The sequence below is a fragment of the Triticum aestivum genome, chromosome 4D, assembly GCF_018294505.1.
Source record: "Triticum aestivum cultivar Chinese Spring chromosome 4D, IWGSC CS RefSeq v2.1, whole genome shotgun sequence".
NCBI classification, from domain to species: domain Eukaryota; kingdom Viridiplantae; phylum Streptophyta; class Magnoliopsida; order Poales; family Poaceae; genus Triticum; species Triticum aestivum.
In genome coordinates this window covers 470,633,511-470,656,924 of record NC_057805.1, presented here as the reverse complement: position 1 = coordinate 470,656,924, position 23,414 = coordinate 470,633,511, and the positions used below count along the sequence as shown (strand labels likewise).

The following is a 23,414-nucleotide window of genomic DNA, read 5'->3' as shown; positions in this document are numbered from 1 at the left end:
TTCTTCTCAATTTTATAGACAAGTAGGTTATTGTGGTATAGTCGGATATCTTTTTGACATGTTGTATTCTAGTGTCTGGATACACCTATATTATTTTCACACAGAACCTCATGCAAACTTGTTATTTGTACCAACGCAGCTTGTTGCCCTCATCGATTAATTTGTTGCATATGAATTAAGTATAAGAGTGTAATGGTTCTTCATGGTTTCCACGTAGATGATTATTTAATATTTAGGCAGCATAGGTGCATATTAAATTAACTGTTATGTGGTTGGACAACCACAAATTAAGCGAGCAGGCCAAGCAGGCCATGACGCTTGAGGAAATGGGTATATGGTTGTAAGGTTCCAGGGATTGTTTATGGTTGTAATGTGTGGTTTGTTTGGTTCATTGCTTGCTAATAAACTATGGCGGAGACTTTCTCACTTTTGAGTTGCGATGATCCAAATATGGTGTTGTGGCGAAGTTTGATGCTTTTGAGCATATTGTTGTGATAACTGCTAAATGTTGTTGGATTTGCATATAATGATTTAGTGTGCTAATAAATTTATATAAAAGATTGATGCTATGCTAAATAAGAGGATATTTTGCTGAACTTCTGTTTATTTGCATGTTGAATTTATATACTTTTTTAGTATTTAATTGGTGAAATATATCAAAACAAGTGCCATTTCATGCTAGAATTCAGCAACAAATTTATTCCAAAATCAATTAAAAAATTGCATATCACCACACGACATGGCTAAGGGGAAAATCATCTTTTTAGTTGTCGCTTGATGGCCAACTAGCGAAATGGCAAATCTTTACCTAGTGCAAAATTTCAATGTTATGAAATTTTGGAGTAACATTGGGCATAAAGTTAAATTCTCGGTGGTATATATGGAATTTGCTAAATGTAATATTGTATACAAAAGACACATTCACTAATTGACTTGACATAATGTTCTTCTTCCAATAGCGCAATAGCATATAAGTATCTGAGTCCAAAAAATAATTAACAATGCCTGGCTCAAATATCCGTGCAAATACCAAAGTAACATATATGCATGCAAATAAGAGTGGAAGAAATCCAATATAAATAACTGAGTAAGTGATCCACACTAACGTATTTGTCTCAACATGCAACCAAGCATGCAAAAGGGCTTAAATATATTTATTATTACATGATGCTATTTATTTCAATATTTTTATAATTATACATTTACCATAATCATATGTATTTTTTAAGAGGATTCATATCTATTATAAAAATTCACCAGAAGTACAAAGCACCCCAATAATAATAATCATATTTTTTTGTTTCAGTTATTATATTATTAGTTCATATCTTCATATTCATATAACCAAATCGTTTTTTTGCGGGACATATAACCAAATCTCATTGGAATATATGTAAGCAAATTCCCAAGCAGCGCCCGGGGTATCATCTAGTATTTCCGTCAAAGAAAACAAGAAAGTACATTTATGAAATCATGTCGTGTGGGCACCTACAAAGGGACAGTCATAAAACAACACAACTGCAACAAGCAGCAATTTACCAGCTGACGCCTACGCAGCGACAACTATTTCCCTGTCAATGGAATCTCTAGCCTCTAACGAATACCACTCATGTTGTCTGTGTACGCAGTATGCTCGATCGTGCATGAACCCTGAAACGCACATTTATGTCTGCACAGCACATGCATTATATGCGCCCACGGCCCACTCGTTCGCAGAGCCGAGCTCTATACACGGATGAGATTTATTGCGCAACAGATAAAAGAGGATCCAACTCGTCACATCATCGGGCAATCATTCTGCTGCCTGCCGGCTAGCTCTGTTCATCCCCAAACAAATCTCTCGACACAGATGTACCACACGGCCGGCCTCACCGTGAAACAGAAGCATGTGAATGGATTCGAGACACACAGCGGCTGTGTGTCTGTGTGCATGCATGTAAAGTAAATCCGTGAATGCATGTACACGTACGCACTCCAAAAAGGACGTGTTCAGTTCAGAGCCAAACATGCAGGGCGCCAGTTTTGATGTAGAGCTAGTTATCTTGTCCTAGTTTTTTTCGCCATTGCTCTGGACTGGGCAAGGTTGGATGCAGGGTACAGCGGTCGCATTCACAGTTTCACGTACAAAGCTAGAATGGATTCCATTTTCCAGGACGCGGCAGGTACACGACATGCACAGATGCAGGGAGCAGTGCGCGCGTCACAGGCTTGCACGACGACGGTCTCCTCCTTGGCATCGATCAGCCATCAGCATCAGCTCGAGCTGCTGAGTCGACCGGCCTCCTCCTCCTCCCGCTGTATCCTGGCCAGGATCTCATGCACAGCGGCCGCAATATCTTCCACAGAGCCCAGCTTGGAGCCATCCTCCACCTACCGTACGTGCATGCAAAACAAAGAAAGATCGATGCCATCACCACCACCGGACGCCGTTCTTATATAGAAACGGAAACAAACCGTCGACGTGCCACGGCTCGATCCGTCGATCTGTCTCCATCACCTTATACTCCATGTAAATAAACTACTTCAGGAGAAGGTTAATTACCTTAAGGCTGAAGGAATACAGGACCATGGCGTCGACGGTGGTCACGTTGAGATGGAGCGGCGGGATGCGCAGCTGCTGCAGCCCGGCGACAAGCCTCAGGAGCTGCTTCGGCCGCCGCCGGGACAGCACCTTGAGGCTCGCGTGGCCTTCCACCATGGTCACCTCGATGTCGGCCACGCCCGCCTCGCTCTTGTCGCCGCTCGAATCGGCACCGGAGCCGCCGTCGCTGGCGGTGGCCTGCGTGGCATTACACGAGGTGGAGTACTGTGGGAAGGTGAAGGAGCTGGCGAACGGGGACCGGCCGGTGCGGTTCTTGACGCTTTTTTGGACTTCGAGCGATTGGAGGAGCTGCTCCAGCTCCTTCACGTAGTTGATTGCCCCACCAACGATGGATGCTTGGTCGCCCTAACAAAATGTTAATCAAAAAAATATACAGTTAATTTCTTAATAATCGATCACTCATTTATTTGAATCATACGATTGAACCATTGAGGTGTTTTTTTTAATCCAACCAGGCGAACCCCTTTTCATTAACCCGGGCCCTTTGTTTTTTTTTTGCGAATTATTAACCCTTGGTTAATTGCTCAATGGAAATAACCGGTTCTTACAGATAGCAAAGAAAAGGGGAACCGTAAGAAATATTCTGAGTTGGAGCATTAGCACGAAACCCGCTGAGAGTGCTGGCCCTCAAAATACTCCTACATAACAAAAATCTACTAACACAATAGGACCTTGAGAGATGCTAAAATCAATCAAAATCATACATATACAACTAATAATGTCTTGATGATTGCTCACTCATCAGATACGATTGAACTTGCCATTTTTTTTCAAAGGGGCGAATCGCCTTTTCAGTCATTAGTTGCTGAATCGAAATAACTTGTTCTTGTGGATAACCAAAGGGGAATGGAAAGAGAGGTGCGAGTTGGAGCATTAGCAGAACACTCGCTGCGACCGCGAGTGTTGACCGGTTCTTACAACAAAAGGGGAATGTGAAGAGGGTTGTGAGTTTGAACATTAGCAGATACTCGTTGAGAGCGTTGACAGGCTCTTATAGCAAAAGGGGAATGGAAAGAGCGTTGCGAGTTGGAAAATCATCAGAAAGCTTGTTATGAGTGCCCGATGTCGAAACACTCGTACGGTGCAAAAACCTACTAATAGTGACACTATAGACACTTGAGAGATGCTAAAATCGAGTAAAGCATACGATGCTTAGTAAAGATAAAATCGATTAGAGCTTATGATGCTTTTTCGTAAAGGAGGTTGAAACCCCACATCTGCATCATTGCGATGCACACAACCAATTCTTATGAATTATTAAGAGCTTATGATGTTAGTAAAGATAAAATCGAGTAGGGAAAATAAGAAGGCAGATAAAATCGAGTAGTACCCTTTGAGCGTAGGATTGTGGCATGAGTGAGCGGAGCGCGGCGAGGTACTCGTTCATCTGGCGGCGGCGGTTGCGCTCCACGGCAATGTGGGTCCTCCGCTGGCTCTCCACCTCCTCCTTGTTCTTGACGATCTTGGTGCGCCTCCGCTTCCTCCTCCCCGTCGCCGCCGCTGCCATGGCCGGCTCCGGCGCCGCCGCCTTGCCCTCCGAGGACGCCTCAGACTGGTCCCAGCTGGAGACCGGCTCCCACTGATCCTCCGCATTGGGCGCCACGGGGGCGGCCAAAAGCTGCTGATCCCAGCAGTCCTCAAAGAACCCGCCGGCGCCTACCATGTCGCACCAGGGCCCGAGCCCCGGAGCCTGGCCGTAGCCGAAGTGGCCTTGCGAGAACTCGACGGCCTCCAGCGCCATGCGCGCGCGGGCAAGCGGCAAAAGGTTCACGGCCTGTGAGGGAGACGGCCGGAGATCGACAAGACAAGCTAATAGACAGGTGACACACACAGTACGCGGCGGCAGCGACACAGGTACTGATCGGCGTTTGAGGTGGGAGGGAGGGTGGCGAGGGGCGCCCGCGTTTTATAGGGAGCTCGCGGACGGAGGGAGGGGACCATCACCATGCGCGCGCGAGGGCGTTGGTGGTGCGCTGTGCTGCCACTTCGGGGAAGGAATCAACGGGGACGCGTCCCACCCAACGGTTTAGGTAACAGAATCGGGCAAGGCCAACAAGAAAATGTGAGCACCGATGTTGAATTATCAAGTAGAAAATGTGAGCACCGATGTTGAATTATCAACTTGACCTTTGATGGGCTGGTTACAACGGCGAAAAAAATACTAAAAACTTGGCCCAATGGCAAACACACGGCAGAGGATTGCAAATCTATAGGTCCCGGCAGGGTGTATTTGCAAACTGGGCTGTACGGCTACGTTTTTTTTTCAGGTGTGGGGGAACGGTCAAATTATGCGAGAGTGCGTGGACCGAGAGATTCTCTATGCATCTGCTGCATGCACGGTGGCCCGCCCCCCCGGGTAACATGCAGCGCCAGCTTTGCGCACGCACCTAGCACTAGCGCTAGTACACGCCTTGTCCAGCTTGCTGTCGAGATTTCACGGTGAGCCAGCCACCCAAACTAACCTAAGCTAGCTCAAAGCCTCGACATACATCTACAGCATCACTGCAGCGCCAACTCCTGCGTAGGAGTACTGGCTAGACGGCTAGTGCAGTCATATGAAGGTTCGGACTAGCCAGCCAGCTGCATGCATGCATGCATGCATGTGCTGTGATTTCACCGTTCATGCATCGACCTAGCTCCTTCTCCTTGGCCACTTGTACAATTCAACTACGCGCCGGGCCTCATGTGACATCTCGCTACAAAGGTTATATGGCGCATCCGTCTTTCCGTAGCCTGTAGGCAATGTTTTTGCCTGCTCTGCTAGCTTCTTGTGTGCTTGCAGATTAATTAAACAAGCCCAAGTCTATTATTACCCCTAAGTACAAGCATTCACCCTCTGGAAATAGTACAAACATTAACCTAGTATTATGTATTTTAGGTTGTGGAGCAGAGTGGATGGAGGTCGGCAATGGCCCGGGAGATGTGTGTTATTGTGTCGCAGGGGGTTTTGGCTGACACCGTGTGGTCGGCAGGATCACGATGCCGTTGGGTGGCGACAAGTTGGGGCAGCACATGTGACACGAGATTTTTGTGGCTTGCTGGATCCATGCCGTCGTTGAGGAGGCGTTCTAGGGCTACTCCTCCCGTAGTAGGAACGCTCTCATTCTCCTTGTAGTGATGGTGGCTAAATGGCATTGGTTCCGACCAAAACTGCTGGTTTGTGGGCATTAGGTGTCGCGTTTCTGGGTTGTGTCCTCCGATCTTGATGTCGGCGTGTGCATGCTACTAGGCGGGAGAGTTTGTTTGTTTCAGCCTAGTTTTCCTTATTAGTTAACTAGGAAGCCCTATTTTTCTCCATTGCTCTTTGTATTGGCAATCGACCTTCTCACCCACATACTTGAGCTTGCCACGGGCCAGGGCCTCCTTCACCATCTTCGGGGCTGCACACCTACCATTATTACCATCATTTATGCTGGTGATGTTACTGTCTTTGTGGCCCCGGTTAAAGATGATACACATAACCATGCATTCATTATTTAGAGCTTTGGTGTGGTTACAAGTCATGTAACAAATTGCTAAAGAGTATGGTGGTGCCAATCAAATGACAGGGCCTTAACCTCAATGACATTCTGTGAGATTTCCCGACCTTTAGATCACGCTTTCCTTTGGCCTACATAGGCCTCCCGCTCTCCACGTCTCACCTGTGGCATCACAACTTCCATTAACCAGAGGAGAAAGTTGTTGGCAAAGATAAGGCGAGGAATTGGCAAGCTATTTAGTCCCTCACGCCCCTCCGCGTCCCTGTGGAAGTACTGAAATATATTGACAAGCTTTGGCGTGCCTATCTTTGTGCAGCTTGTGAGCTACGACGAAGTTCCAATTGCCAAATGCGAAGTTAAATGTGACACTGTCTATCACCCAAAAGAGTTCGGTGGCCTAGCTATCCTCAACCTGGGAAAGTACGAGGCAACCCTCAGGATTTGCCAACTATGCATGGAATGGATTGATGCCTCTAGGAAGTGGATCTGTTTGGGTAAACACTTCAATGAGAGAAGTGGAGATCTTTTTGCGGATGCAACTTTCATGATCCATCTTATGGAAGCCATGTATCCACCAAAGTATTTTTTTTTGCATGGATAGCAATTCAAGATCGTCTTTTGACAACGAATAGGCTCCAATTGCGCGGTTTGCCAAACAATGGCTCCTTCCAACTTTGCAAGCGAGAGCAAGAAACCGTGTCACGCCTGCTCTTCATATCTAGATACACCACAAGAATTTGGAGTGTGGCGGTAAGTTGGGAAGGCTTACTTGACATCCACCCAGAGCTATGGTCCGACGCCCCTACTGTAGAAGGGTGAGTAAACTTTTTGAGCTGGCGAAGCTTTGGGTCTCCTATCACACTTATCACTTGTTTGGAACAAAGGTCTTCCGCCACATCGAGACCCCTCCCATGATCATTTTTCAAATATAAAATACGAAGCTAAAAAATTTGTGAACTGCAGGAGCAAAGCGTTTGAATAGCCTCGTGTAGGGAGAGTACTGTTCTTGTTTTACTGTTCTATTATTTTGCTTTTACTTTGGCTTTGCCCTGCTAGAGTATGTGCACACTCTCACCCCTTAATTAAAGTTTTTGAACAGCCACTAGTGGGGGGGGGAGGGGAGCATCCGACATGAATATATTACTCAAAAAAGAGTCACAAAATCACAGTATCATGTCATAATGCGAGGAGAGGTATAACCTCCAAGACTTGGTGGCTTCCTTAACGGACAACTCTGAGAATCTAAAATCCAAAGAAAGAAGTCATGAGTAATGTTCCTAATAGTAAAACGGGAAGTATGAGTTTCGCCGTGGAAAGCACATGCATTTCTGGAGTCCCAAAGTTTCCATAGAATAGTTGGCAGCACCGATCTCCAAACTGAGGGCTTAAGGCCATCCTGCGTTTGGGAGGCCCATAGAAGATCCAACAAAGAACAGGGTCGGATGTCGAGGTCGTCGCGCCAGACCTAAACTGCCGCAGGGCAGGGGAGTGCGATGCGAGCAACATCTTCTACCAGGCATCACACCTAGGCCGGGTTGCCAAGTTGGTGATGGTCTTGCTGAACAGTTTGGCCTTGGCATCGAGTCGATCTTGGAGGAGGAACCCTGTGAAGATCTTCACCTTTGATAGGCACCCGAGGGAACCAAATGGAGGAAGCATAGGGGTCGATTCCGCCTTGAAGAGTGATGGTGCTGTAGGCATTGCATGGGGAAAAGACAGCCTATGTGTGAGGAAGCGCTCGTCGTTGGAGCTTTTTCCTCATTCTTCAGTTTTTTTTATCTGGTGAAAGGAAGAGCTATTGTTGGTGCTCGGGAAAAAAATGAAATGTATATATGCTCCTTGGGAGGAACGAGGCTGTGTGCAATAGAGCATTGTGCATAGTAGTTTAATTTTTTGTTAGAAAAGATTGACAAGTATTTTTTGCGTAATGGTAGAACCCTCATCATACTAATGCACAATCGATCTACATTAGATTTCCAATCAAATGATTTGATTGAATCCTGTTTTGTGTTGCGCAAGTCATGTAACCTTCAGTTCATTGCCACACTTGACTCTGACGTTGTTAGATGATGGAACCCCATAAATATAATTCCGCAAAAAAACACATCATAAATATATTAATATTTTTTGCGAATAAATACAACAGTACCAGCTTATGGGGTCCTGAAACCGCCATTACTGACAACTCGACGTTAATTATTGCGTCAATGACACGGTGGCGACATCGATATAGTGAAGAAAGATGTTAGCCACACACAATTGTGCCGTATCATATGTACGCAACATGAACAAAAACAGCCGTGTCAGCAACAGGAGAGGGAAAGCGAAAGATGCATGCATCTCTAGACACTGACCAAATCAGGTTGTCATTGTCATGCTATTCCTTATTTGGGCCTGCCGAAATGTAGTATTGTTCGTTCACATTTTCTTCTTCTCGTTTCACTTCATTTAATCAGCCCTATTTTTTGTAGAGTAGATAGATGGCTCTAGTAAATGAAGTTACCGCTTCATCCAATCACCTCTTTGAAATGTCATGCATTCTTTTCTGGAAACACTAATCTTGGACGAATAAATTGCACTTTTTGGGTACGTGGCAGGGCCAAAATAAAAGGTTACAGATACTCCTGTACCGAAAATATAAAGTAACAACAACGTGGTACTTGTTTCAGAAACATGCATGCATTGTCTCAAGACAGCACATAGCAACCATTGGAATCTCTCCCAAGAATTTTGCAAGCAAGCTGACAAGCTACATTAACAATTTATAACCAGTCTAGGAGCGACAACTCGAGACTACTGTTTGTCACACATGGTGGGAGAATAAGAACAAACGCTTCTTGCAATTTGTAAACAGCATATTGTCGGGGTCGGGTACACGTTAGATCAAGTCCAATTAGGGGAACCTGAAACCGCTCCCAAGAAAACTTCCCGCAAGCCAGTGAAACCAGCGGCAGAACACAGGATTGGGCAAGTGCGCTTTGTTTTATTCTTCAGGTGTTGCACAGGACGATTACATGTGTACGTTCTCTATTAGTTTGTCTGCAATCACACGTCTGGACTCTAGCGACGCCAGGTTTAATCAAGTACTCTACTACTCCTACGATTGGTCGCATCCTTTTGTAGATGTAAGATGTCGCAACTGATGCAAGAAATACTAATTATGGAGTGCGTTTGCTTTTGGGCAATGGACACTTTATCAGTGCATCAAGATAATAATACATAATGCACTATTAGAGGTTTCCTTCAACCATGGATGCGAGTGTAGCTAGCCATCGGATCGGACCTCCTCCATCTTAGGTTGTTTCTCAATTTTTACTACGGTGTTTTTGTAAGAGGTTTATTTTTATCAATTTTTATACGTGTTGGCTATGTGCATCTTTTTATGCAAAGGCTGGACGATCGCTTGTTGCGGCTGTATAGGTCAATATAAGACAATTGGATGAAAATGTCCTTTATCGATAAAAGTACCAAGTATTTGTTGTATATGGAGTATGGAGTATGTGCTGGTGTCGTCTTGAGATTCTTAACGCCAGGCTCTGATGTGTTTTCCATGAGAATCTGCACAGATCAAGACTGAAATGCTATTTTATGTCAACATACACATTAACAAAACCGGTCCGTACGATAATCAGGAAGTAAATCATTTCTGGATTTTCGCTTTGCTTTTTATCTTTGTGATATCGACAGATTCATTATTGTTCAAACTTATTTCTTCCCCATTTTCCAAGCTGGAACTTTCGAAGCCCCCAAACCCTAGTTGGCCTGGTTACTGGTAATTGGCTTGTACGCACATGCAGGTTCATTGGATTTCCAGCGTAAGACTCAACCGTTAATCAGTGCTGAAAATTTCTCATAGTTTTGCTCGGACAACATTGAAAGCTGTCACGTGTACACGTGCATGCTATAACCCCATCTTCTCAGCAAAATGTACAAGGTGTTCACTTCTTCAAAAACTCAGCCTAGTCTCTCCTTTTTTCTTTTTGCGGGGAAAAAAACTCAGCCTAGTCTATAGTACCTTGTTTCTCCTTCAAGTAGATGTGCGTGTACCACCACGAATATGGCTACTTGGCTAGACAAGCGGCGAGAAGACACCTATACGCATCAGCATTTTCATCTACAAAGAAACAAATAGATCGTACGGCCTCTAACAATGTAGGTGCACTTCTATATTTGGATCCTTAACGTGATTCTGGGCGATCTTTGTCCATTCTGCTCATGCCTTAATTACTCTGTACCAACCCATGAGAGAACCTTCACCATTTCATGCCAAACTATACCAGAAGTATATACAACAAAAGTGCAACATGCTGCTGATGTGGCGCAATCTGACCATTTCATGGCGAAACCGGAGACCTGCGCCGCATAACCGGAGGCGGTACGCCGTGTGCAAACAAAATAGTTAATCAGCGCAAAATCCGGGAGAGATCTCTTGTGGGGGATAAATTCGATTTAATGGAGTTTTATTGCGACTGCAAGTGTGAAATGCAAAATTTGGAAGCATTGCTAACATCTGCCGTCCCCGGTCAATTTCTGGCCTATTGCTGGCCTTAAACAAATGGATCTGGGCTCTTCGTTTGGTCAGTAGTCCCTTGCTGGCTAGTATATTGGAACCTTTTGCTTTACCTCAAGTTTATAGCAACTTGTATGAAGAAAATGTTTGCCGTACAGGCTAGATTCTTCCTATAGCCTTCATCAGGATTAAGGAATACCCTAGCTGGTATATAATTATGCCAACTCCCGAGATTGACATGATTCTTGCAAAACTATGTGTCCAGTTACAGAGAACATGCATATCCTATGTTAGGGCATCTCCAACGCCGATCCTTAGACCTCCCACAACTTTCCGGATTGCGCTGTCCACCCCCTGGCCCACCCAAAAGGAAGGCGGAGCCCGCGCTTTTGTAGCATCCCACACTGTTTTCGCGCCAAAATCCCCCACTCTCTTCTTCCATTCCCCGCCGCTCTCCGCCTATTCCCGCTCATTTCTCCTACCCTCTCCTTTCTTCCGCTACCAACGCATGGGACCATCGGAGAACCTGTCGGAGGTGGAGCTGGTGGAGGCGCCGGAGGATCCCAACATCACTCTTGCCCGGAACATCAGCTCGGAGATGCGGCAAAATCGCCGCGTCAAAGCGAAGGCCGCAAAGGAGGAGAAGCTTAAGAAGCGGTTGGTCGCCGGTGGGCCTAGTGGTGGCAATGAGCGTGGAGGTCGTGGCGGCCGGCACAGCCGTGGTGGACGCCAGCAGATGGGCGCGCCGATACTACAGACAGCGTCGTGGCCGGAGCCTTAAGCTTCCGCACTACTACGCCGCCAAACAGCTCAGAACCCCTGCCGGTACGGTGCCTTACATCATCGACGTTAATGCGTCGCCACTCTTCTCCAAGTATTCTTCACGGCCGCTCGTCCGGGCACGGCTGGCGACCGAGGAGCAGATGGGTGCCCGCACGTTGTTCGCTGCAATGCCTAGAGCAGGGGAGCCGATGTAGGACACGAACAGGGAGATGCTCGACATCATCCATGATGGAGGCGAGGGAGGAGGAGGGGGCTATGAGGACGGGCAGGTGAAAGTCTCGGATCCCACCCAGTCCGGCAACTACCAGCAGCAGCAGTCCTACACCCAGACGGCCACGCAGCAGTCCTCTACCCAGACCGGAGATGGCACACAACAATAGCAGCATTGGGCCGCCGGAGAGCAGCAGCCCGATGGGGAGGAGGAGGAGGATGGCGACGGCGACGACGACGATGATGATCTGGATGATACAACCGACGATCCAAAGAACAAGGGTAGAGGAGAAAGCTTCAACATGCGGGAGGACGAGCTGTTGTGCGATGCATGGTTGGCCACTAGGATCTATACTGTCCATGGCACGGAGCAAAAGGGCACAACCTTTTAGAGGAACATTCACTTATGGTTCCATGAACACAAGCATTTCACGCCCTACTCCAACGCGGCCATCCGCAACCGTGAATGGAAGTCCCTCAACCATCGATGGTACACCATCCAAGAGGCTGTCTCCAAGTATTGCGGGCACTTGAAGCATCTCATCGCACGGTGGCCTAGCGGTGCACAAATGACCGAGAAAGTAAGTTGATCATTAGTCGGATATGTTCTAGTTTTGTTGATCACTAGCCGGACATGTATTGTTTGTTGCTCACTAGACGGATATGCATTGTTTCACTTTGTAGCCTACTCGTGCTTGTGTGGTGTACAAGAAGTTGGAGAAGAAGTCCTTCACCATCATGCATTTTGGTTGAAGTTGAATGGGCAACCGAAGTGGAACCTTTTCATTGCCAAGACTGCCGCCCAAGCCAACGAGGAAGAAATCGGTGACCTTACTGACCCAACCTAAGAACCGCAAAAGAATGTTAGAAGAAATTTACGGGGCAAAAAGTGGGAGGAGGAGAGGGCGAAGCGAGAAGGTGTGCAACCAAGCTGACGGAGAGGTTCAAGGAGATCTTGGCAAAAAAGGAGGAATGCATGAGGCACTCGGACATTGATACGTCTCCGTTGTATCTATAATTTTTTATTGTTTCATGCCAATATTCTACAAATTTCATATACTTTTGGCAACATTTTATATTATTTTTGGGACTAACATATAATCCAGTGCCCAGTGTCAGTTCCTGTTTGTTGCATGTTTTTTGTTTCGTAGAATATCCATATCAAACGAAGTCCAAACGCGATAAAATTTTACGGAGATCTATTTTGGAATATATGTGATTTTCGGGAAGAAGAATCAATGCAAGACGGTGCCTGAGGTGGTCACGAGGCACCAGGGCGCGGCCAGGGGGGTGGTCGCGCCGTGGTGGCTTGTGGGCAGCTCGTAAGCCGGTTGACCCCCTTCTTTCACCTCAAGAAAGATAATATCGAGGGAAAATTGTATTAAAATTTCAACCCAATCGGAGTTACGTATCTCCGGGAATTTAAGATGGTGAAGGGCCAGAAAACAGGAACACAAAACAGAAGAGAAACAGAGAGAGATCCAATCTCGCAGGGCTTCTGCCCTCCGGGAGCCATGGCAGCCATGGACGAGAGGTGAAACTCTCCTCCCATCTAGGGGGAGACCAAGGAAGAAGAATAAGGAGGGGGGCTCTCTCCCAGTGGCGCCGGAGCACCGCCGGGGGAACCATCGTGACGACGATCTACACCAACAACTTTGCCGCCATCAACATCAACTCTCTCCCCCTCTATGCAGCGGTGTAACATCTCTTCTCCCTACTGTAGTCTCTACTTAAACATGGTGCTTAATGCTACATATTATTATCCAATGAAGTGTTGCCATCCTATGATGTTTGAGTAGATTCGTTTTTTCCTATGGGTTGATTGACGATCGTGATTAGTTTGAGTTGTATGTTTTATTTTGGTGCCGTCCTATGGTGCCCTCCATGTCGCGCAAGCTTGTGGGATTACCGTTGTAGGGTATTGCAATACGTTCATGATTCTCTTATAGTGGGTAGTGAGAGTGATAGAAGCTTATACCCGAGTAAGGGGGTTGTTGTGTATGGGAGTAAAGAGGACTTGTTACTTAATGCTATGGCTAGGTTTTACCTTAATGATCTTTAGTAGTTGCGGATGCTTGCTAGAGTTCCAACCATAAGTGCATATGATCCAAGTACAGAAAATATGTATGCTCATGCCTCTTCCTCATATAAAATTGCAATAATGATTACCGGTTTAGTTATCAATTGCCTAGGGAAAAATCTTTCTCTTTGTGTTACAAAAAGCTCTCTACTAAAACTAACTTAATTGTTTCTTTATGTAAACATCCCTTAACTTTTATTTACATGCTCTTTATTATCTTGCAAGCCTACCTTTACACCTACAAAGTACTTCTAGTTTTATTCTTGTTCTAGGTAAAGCGAACGTTAAGTGTACGTAGAGTTGTATCGGTGGTCGATAGAACTTGGAGATAATATAAATTCTACCTTTAACTCCTCATTGGGTTCGACACTCCTATTTATCGAAAAAGCTACAATTGATCCTCTATACTTGTGGGTTATCAAGACCTTTTTCTGGCGCCGTTGTCGGGGAGCTTCTTTGCTTTATCACTAAGTAGATTTTATTTTCTATCACTAAATAGATTTTATTTTGTGTTCTAAGTTATTTTATATCTTTAGTTATGGATATGGAACACGAAATACCAAAAAATTGTTCTGCTTTCTACTCAAAGAAACGGGGCACCTCCTAAAACCCTCGATGCTCGTTATGTGGAAAATATTAAATACTACTTTGATAATCCCGAGAAAACCCCATTCAACTTGATAATGAGATACATGTTGGATCAACGTGAATACTTTAGGGATTATCGCTTGACTCAAAATGGAAAACTCTTATGGGCTCAAATCGATTGTTTGCAATGGTATGCTTGAGATATGATTATACTTGCTGCTCTAGGATGAAGGCCCCACACCTTCCCTTTTCATGTGAAAGTAATCATAATAAAACCTTGGATGCTTATGCTAATGGTGTATATGCTTATTATTATGTGGAACAAATAGAAGAATTTGTTGCTTTTAAGGGTGCTTATGAAATTAAATGTTTGTTTGAAGAGTATGAAGATTATGATGATGCTCTTTACATATTTGATTTTTTTGCTATACTTTAATATTGCTATGAGAATTATAAATACAATGCCAATATTGATGAATTTATTGAGAAAGTTGCCGCTGTCCAATAAGAGATTAATATTTTGCAGGAATCTATGGAAGAAGAAATTGCTGAAACTGTGAGCTCATTAGATGAAAAAGATAACGAGGAGAGCGAAGAACAAAAGGAGGAAGAGCGTATTAGCTACCCGTGCCCACCTTCTAATGAGACTAACTCTTTATCACATACATTGTTTAATTTCCCTTTGTGCTTACGAAGGATGAATACTATGATAATTGCTATGATCCCTTGGATTCGTTTGAAATATCCCTTTTTTGATGAAATTGATGCTTGCTATGCTTGTGGCCATGATGCCAATATGAATGATGCTTATGAAGATTAACTTGCTATAGCTCCTTACGTTTAGAATGAAATTGTTGCTATTGCACCCACACATGATAGTCCTATTATCTTTTTGAATTCTCCCAACTACACTATATCGGAGAAGTTTGCTCTTATTGAGGATTATATTGATGGGTTGTGTTTTACTGCTACACATGATGATTTTGATGAATATAATATGCATGTGCTTGCTGCTCCTATTTGCAATTATTATGAGAGAGGAACTACATCTCCACCTCTTTATGTTTCCACTACGATAAAATTGCAAGAAATTGATTATGCTATTCATCGGTCTTTACTATGTGTGCATGAATTGTTCTTTTAAGACATGCCGGTGCATAGGAAGAGAGTTAGACTCCGTTGTTATGTGATATATGTTGCTTTGTGCTCACTCTAAATTACAAATCATCCTTAATTAAAATTGGCTTTGATATTCCTTGGGATCCGGGTGGATCAATTACTTGAGCACTATATGCCTAGCTTAATGGCTTTAAAGAAAGCACTGCCAGGGAGGCCACTCAGAAGTTTTAGAGAGTTCTTTATTTCTATTATGTACTTTCAAAAAGTATAAAAACAAAATATAGAGGAAAACCTAAAACCTTTCAAAAAAACGTGAAAGTGAGAAAGACGAGCACCGTTGAAGTGGGAGCATGCCTTGACCTTTGTTCATGCCCATGGAAACTTTGTGAATCTTGTATTACAGACACTTTTCAACAAAAATAATTATCCCCTTGTACAAATCCATTGAATTATAAAAATAATGTGCCAAGATTTACCTTTAGGGTATTTAAATTGCTTGTTTGGTACGTGCAGTGCAAAAACAGAAACTTTGGCTGTAGTATGTGAATTTACATTTTTTTACTAGAACGTCCAAATTTTCTGAAATTTTTACACGGTACTGCTATACAAATTTTTTATTTTTTTTCTAATTTTTGAGTTACAGAAGTATATGTACCATCTACATCTTTACAGACTGTAATTTTTTCACAGATTGCTGTTATAGTTTCATTATTTGCTTATGTTTGAAATCTTGTTGAGCCCCATTGACTTGGGAACCATAAAATTGTGATAGCATACAGTGGGTAATGTTTGATTATAATTATACAATAATATTACAGCAGGACATGATGGGATTTGATGTTATATGTACTAACTCGTCTAATAAAAAGTTCGGTTAAGTTTTGTGTGGATGAAGTGTTCGAAGATCGAGGAGGTATCGATATGAGGAGAATAAGGATAAGCAAGCGTTCAAGCTTGGGGATTCCCAAGGCACCCCAAGTAAATATTCAAGGAGACTCAAGCATCTAAGATTGGGGATGCCCCTGGAAGGCATCCCATATTTCTTCAATAATTATCGATATGTTTTAGTTTTTGTTTTGTTCACATGATATGCGTAAATTCTTGGAGCGTCGTGTGCCTATATTTTTCTCTTAGTAATGCACCATGTTGGTATGAGATAGTCCTTGGTTGATTTATAGAATGCTCTATGCACTTCACTTATATCTTTTCAGTATGGCTTTATATAATACTTCATGTGCTTCACTTATATCGTTTGAAGTTTGGATGCCTGTTTCTCTACATATAGAAAACCATTATTTGTAGAAGGCTCTTTAACTTCAATTATATTTATTAGAGTGTGGTCTTTTGTAGAAAGAATTAAAATCTCATTCTTAACTTATATTTATTCAGAGAGTCAACAAGAATTGGTCATTCACATGATTAGTCATAAAATCCTACATAAAACTTGTACTCACTGAATATGATATTATTGAATTCTTGCAATAGTTTTGCGACATAGAGGTAGTAATATGTGGGAGGTACTAGTGAATGATTGCGGTTTAGTAAGAATATTGGTGTTAAGATTTGTGATTCCCGAAGCATGCACGTATAGTCTCTCGTTATGCTAAGAAATTGGAGCATGATTTATTATTGATTGTCTTCCTTATGAGTGGCGGTCGGGGACGAGCGATGGTCTTTTCCTACCAATCTATCCCCCTAGGGGCATGCGTAGTAGTACTTTGCTTCGAGGGCTAATAAACTTTCGCAATAAATATGTGAGTTCTTTATGACTAATCTAAGTCCATGGATTATACGCATTCTCACCTTTCCGTAATTTGCTAGCCTCTTCGATACCGTGCATTGCCCTTTCTCACCTCAAGAGTTGGTGCAAACTTCGCTGGTGCATCCAAACCCCGTGATATGATACGCTCTATCACACATAAGACTCCTTATATCTTCCTCAAAACAGCCACTGATACGTCTCCAACGTATCTATAATTTTTGATTGTTCCATACCATTATATTATATTTTTTGGATGTTTTATATGCATTAATATGCTATTTTATATTATTTTTCGGAGTAACTTATTAACCTAGAGCCCAGTGCCAGTTTCTGTTTTTTCCTTGTTTTTGAGTTTCGCAGAAAAGAAATACTAAAGGAGTCCAAACGGAATAAAACCTTCGCGATGATTTCTCTTGGACCACAAGACACCCAGGAGGCTTGGAGTGCAATCTAGAGGAGCCACGAGGCGGCCACAAGGGTAGAGGGCGCGCCCCCTGCCTTGTGGCCCCCTCGTGACTCCCCTGACCTAATTATTTCGCCTATATATTCACATATACTCCCAAACACCCAGAAGTATCCACGAAAACACTTTTCCACCGCCGCAACCTTCTGTACCCGTGAGATCTGATGACCCACAAGTATAGGGGATCTATCGTAGTCCTTCCGATAAGTAAGAGTGTCGAACCCAACGAGGAGCAGAAGGAAATGACAAGCGGTTTTCAGTAAGGTATTCTCTGCAAGCACTGAAATTATTAGTAACAGATAGTTTTATGATAAGGTAATTCATAACAGGTTACAAGTAACAAAAGTAAACAAGGTGCAGCAAGGTGGCCCAATCCTTTTTGTAGCAAAGGACAAGCCTGGACAAACTCTTACATAAAGGAAAACGCTCCCGAGGACACATGGGAATTATCTTCAAGCTAGTTTACATCATGCTCATATGATTCGCGTTCGTTACTTTGATAATTTGATATGTGGGAACAATGGTGAAGTGTCATGTAGTCGACGTTCACATAACACCACTAGAGGAAAGACAACATACATCTCGTCAAAATATCGAACGAATACCAAATTCACATGACTACTTATAACAAGACTTCTCCCATGTCCTCAGGAACAAACGTAACTACTCACAAATCATATTCATGTTCATAATCAGAGGGGTATTAATATGCATGAAGGATCTGAACATATGACCTTCCACCAAATAAACCAACTAGCATCAACTACAAGGAGAAATCAACACTACTAGCAACCCACAAGTACCAATCTAAGGTTTTGAGACAAAGATCGGACACAAGAGATGAACTAGGGTTTGAGAGGAGATGGTGCTGGTGAAGATGTTGATGGAGATTGACCCCCTCCCGCTGAGAGGATTGATGGTGATGACGATGGTGACGATTTCCCCCTCCCGGAGGGATGTTTCCCCGGCAGAACAGCTCCGCCGGAGCCCTAGATTGGTTCTGCCCAGGTTCCGCCTTGAGACGGCGGCGCTTCGTCCCGAAACCTTCCTTCTGTTTTTTTGCAAGGCAAAAGACACCTTATACCAGAAGATGGGCATCGGGGGGCTGCCAGGTGGCCCGCGAGGCAGGGGGCGTGCCCAGGGGGTAGGCCGCGCCCTCCACCCTCGTGGACAGTGGGTGGCCCCCCTCTGGTGCTTTCTTCGCCCAATATTTTTAATATATTCCAAAACTGACTTTCGTGGAGTTTCAGGACTTTTGGAGTTGTGCAGAATAGGTCTCTAATATTTGCTCCTTTTCCAGCCCAGAATTCCAGCTGCCGGCATTCTCCCTCTTCATGTAAACCTTGTAGAATAAGAGAGAAAAGGCATAAGTATTGTGACATAATGTGTAATAACAGCCCATAATGCAATAAATATCGATATAAAAGCATGATGCAAAATGGACGTATCAACTCCCCCAAGCTTAGACCTCGCTTGTCCTCAAGCGGAAGCCGATATCGAAAAATATGTCCACATGTTTAGAGATAGAGGTGTCGATAAAATAAAATACGGACATGAGGGCATCATGATCATTTTTAAAACAGCAACATATATATATATATATATATATATATATATATATATATATTTTCATATGATTTCTTATGGTAAAGTAATAACCTATTCACAATGTCAAGTATGATTCAGAAACTTCATTGAAAACTAACAAACTATAATCTCAGTCATTGAAGCAATTGCAATTTGTCATAACATAGGAAAGAGTCAATATAAGAGCTTTTCAGCAAGTCCGCATACTCAACTATCATTTAGTCTTTCACAATTGCTAACACTCACGCAATACTTATGGGTATGAAGTTTTAATCAGACACAGAGAAAGATAGGGGCTTATAGTTTTGCCTCCCAACCTTTTACCTCAAGGGTAATGTCAACAATAATGCTTTATGAAAACCCACATCCAATTGGATATATATATCAGGATCTTTCCAATACATAGTGCTTGCCAAAGGATAAAGTGTAAAAAGGAAAGGTGAAGATCACCATGACTCTTGTATAAGGTATAAGACAAAAATAAAAGATAGGCCCTTCGCAGAGGGAAGCAGAGGTTGTCATGTGCTTTTATGGTTGGATGCAAAAAATCTTAATGCAAAAGAACGTCACTTTATATTGCCACTTGTGATAGGGACCTTTATTATGCAGTCCGTCGCTTTTATTTCTTCCATATCACAAGATCGTATAAAGCTTATTTTCTCCACACTAATAGATCATACATATTTAGAGAGCAATTTTTATTGCTTGCAACAATGACAACTTACTTGAAGGATCTTACTCAATCCATAGGTAGATATGGTGGACTCTCATGGCAAAACCGGTTTTAAGGATATTTGGAAGCACAAGTAGTATCTCTACTTGGTGCAAAAAATTTGGCTAGCATGAGGGGGAAAGGCAAGCTCAACATGTTGGATGATCCATGAAAATATAATTTATTTCAGATATGAGAAAACATAACCCATTATGTTGTCTTCCTTGTCCAACATCAACTTTTTAGCATGTCATATTTTAATGAGTGCTCACAATCATAAAACATGTCCAAGATAGTATATTTATATGTGAAAACCTCTCTTTCTTTATTACTTCCTATTAATTGCAACGATGACCAAAACTATGTTTGTCAACTCTCAACAACTTTTATTCATCATACTCTTTATATGTGAGGTCATTAATCTTCATAAGATCAATATGATCTCTTTATTTATTTTTATTCTTTCTTTTATTCCCTCAAGATCATAGCAGGATAGCAAAGCCCTCGACTCAAAACTAATCTTTATTATATATAGCGCACGGACTCGATTACATAGATAACGATCAACACAAAAACTCAAAGCTAGATCATACTAAACTTTATTCTACTAGGTCAAGATATAACCAAAAGGATCGAACTAAGAAAAACGGTAAATATAGAAGTGTGATGGTGATACAATACCAGGGCACCTCCCCCAAAGTTGGCTGTTGCCAAGGGGAGTGCCCATACCCATGTATTTATGTATCTTTCTTCGAAGGTGGTGATGTGATATTCTTAGCGATGATGCCCCTTAGGATATGATTCTCTTCCTCGAGCTTATTGACTTGTTGCTTGAGATCCATTATTTCCTTACGAAGGTTACCCGTGACGGCTAAATCTCCTTTCACCCATGGATGTTGCATAGCTGCGGGAGAACAAGTAACACTCTTTTTCAAATTTTCATAAGAAAGAAATCTAGCATTGGGAGGGATGACCGAGTTTGGAATTGTTGAGCTCTGAAGTTCCTCCATCGTGAATCTGGCTTGGAGATGAGAGGTAACTTCTTGATCCTCCTCCATGGCATCTATCCTTTTCAAGTCGGCCTCCATCTCTTCCTCCGTTGATGGCCCAAAGTGGTCAGCATGACTGTTTGCTCTTGGCCCCGGTATCGAATGAGACACCCGACTCTCCCCGACTGACTCTTGAGAAGTCACCTTGCTCTAGATCTGCTGCAGAAACAGCTCGAAACAAAAACAAAGGATATTTTCGTGGTACGATGGTCAAAACCTTTGGGAGATTATATAATGAATTTTTACCGACCAAAAGAAGTATCATGCAAGAAAACGGAGTCCGCAGGGCGCACGAGGTGCCCATGAGGCAGGGGGCGCGCCCAAAGGGTAGGGCGCGCCCTCCACCCTCGTGGATGCCTCGTGTTCCTTTCGGACTACTTCTTATTTTCCTAATTTCTTAAATATTCCAAAACGGAGAAAAATTGCTATTAGAACTGTTTCGGAATCGGTTTGCTTACCATACCACATACCTATTCCTTTTCGGAGTCTGAAACATTCTGGAAAGTGTCCCTTATGTACTCCTCTGGGGTTACGGTTTCAATAACATTGGTTTCAACATTTATGGGATTACTTGAGATATAATGTTTGATTCTTTGACCGTTCACCACCTTCGGATTTGTGCCTTCGAAGTTGTTGATTTTTATGGCACCGGAACGATAGACCTCCTCGATAACGTAAGGACCTTCCCATTTAGAGAGAAGTTTTCCTGCAAAAAATCTTAAACGAGAGTTGTATAACAAAACATAATCACCTACATTAAACTCATGCTTTTGTATCCTTTTGTCATGCCATCTTTTAACTTTTTCTTTAAACAGTTTGGCATTCTCATAGGCCTGGGTTCTCCACTCATCAAGTGAGCTAATATCAAATAGTCTCTTCTCACCGGCAAGTTTGAAATCATAATTGAGCTCTTTAATGGCCCAATATGCCTTATGTTCTAGTTCGAGAGGTAAGTGACATGATTTTCCATAAACCATTTTATACGGAGACATACCCATAGGATTTTTATATGCACTTCTATAGGCCCATAATGCATCATCAAGTTTCTTGGACCAATTCTTTCTAGATCTATTAACAGTCTTTTGCAAAATTAATTTAATTCTCTATTACTCAGTTCTACTTGACCACTAGACTGTGGGTGATAAGGAGATGCAATTCTATGATTAACATCATATTTAGCAAGCATTTTACAAAAAGCACCATGAATAAAATGTGAACCACCATCAGTCATTAAGTATCTAGGGACTCCAAACCTCGGAAAACTAACTTCTTTAAGCATCTTAGTAGAGGTGTTATGATCAGCACTACTAGTTGGAATAGCTTCTACCCACTTAGTAACGTAATCAACAACAACTAAAATATGTGTATACCCATTAGAGGAAGGAAACGGTCCCATATAATCAAATCCCCAAACATCAAATGGTTCAATAACAAGTGAATAGTTCATAGGCATTTCTTGACGTCTACTAATATTACCAATTCTTTGACATTCATCACAAGACAAGACAAACTTACGGGCATCTTTGAAGAGTGTAGGCCAATAAAAACCGGATTGCAATACCTTATGTGCAGTTCTATCTCCAGCGTGGTGTCCTCCATAAGCCTCGGAGTGACACTTGCATAGGGTCCGTTCCTGTTCATGCTCAGGTACACAACGTCTAATAACACCATCTACTCCTTCTTTATAAAGATGTGGGTCATCCCAGAAGTAATCTCTTAAATCATAGAAAAACATTTTCTTTTGCTGGTATGTGAAACTAGGTGGTATAAATTTAGCAACAATGTAATTAGCATAATCAGCATACCATGGAGCAGTGCAAGAAGCATTTATGACAGCTAATTGTTCATCAGGAAAGCTATCATCAATAGGTAGAGAGTCATCAAGAACATTCTCTAACCTAGATAAGTTGTCTGCAATGGGGTTCTCGGCTCCCTTTCTATCAATAATATGCAAATCAAATTCTTGTAGCAAGAGAACCCATCTAATAAGTCTAGGTTTAGCATCTTTCTTTTCCATAAGATATTTAATAGCAGGATGATCAGTGTGAACAGTAACTTTAGAATCAACAATATAAGGTTTGAACTTATCACAAGCAAATACAACTGCTAAAAATTCTTTTTCAGTAGTAGCATAATTTCTCTGGGCACTGTCTAGAGTTTTACTAGCATATTAGATAACATTTAATTTCTTATCAACTCTTTGTCCTAGAACAGCACCTACAGCATGAACACTAGCATCACACAAAATTTCAAAGGGTAAATTCCAATCAGGTGGCTGAACAATAGGTGCAGAAATCAAGGCTTTCTTAAGTATTTCAAATGCTTCTACACAATCATCATCAAACACAAAAGGAACATCTTTTTGTAAGAGATTAGTTAGAGGCCTAGAAATTTTAGAGAAGTCTTTAATGAACCTCCTATAAAAACCGGCATGACCAAGGAAACTTCTTATACCTTTGGTTTCCTTGGG

The 23,414-nt window shown here is 42.8% G+C and overlaps 1 protein-coding gene across 1 annotated transcript; it reads right to left on the bottom strand.

Moving 5' to 3' along the window:
* Positions 1–1,970: 1,970 nt before the first annotated feature.
* LOC123098719 (transcription factor bHLH96) lies at positions 1,971–4,491 on the bottom strand. Its single transcript, XM_044520784.1, has 3 exons — positions 3,933–4,491; positions 2,543–2,947; positions 1,971–2,370 (listed from the first exon to the last, which is right to left on the bottom strand). The coding sequence occupies exons 1-3, from the start codon at positions 4,341–4,343 to the stop codon at positions 2,254–2,256; spliced, it is 933 nt and encodes a 310-aa protein (XP_044376719.1). The 5' UTR covers positions 4,344–4,491; the 3' UTR covers positions 1,971–2,253.
* Positions 4,492–23,414: the final 18,923 nt, after the last annotated feature.

Coding starts and splice junctions, on each gene's coding strand:
- LOC123098719 (XM_044520784.1), bottom strand. CDS start 4,343: ATGGCGCTGGAGGCCGTCGAGTTCTCGCAAGGCCACTTCGGCTACGGC. Junction 2,948..3,932: donor CACAATCCTACGCTCAAAGG/GTACTACTCGAT, acceptor ACATTTTGTTAG/GGCGACCAAGCATCCATCGT. Junction 2,371..2,542: donor TGTATTCCTTCAGCCTTAAG/GTAATTAACCTT, acceptor CACGTACGGTAG/GTGGAGGATGGCTCCAAGCT.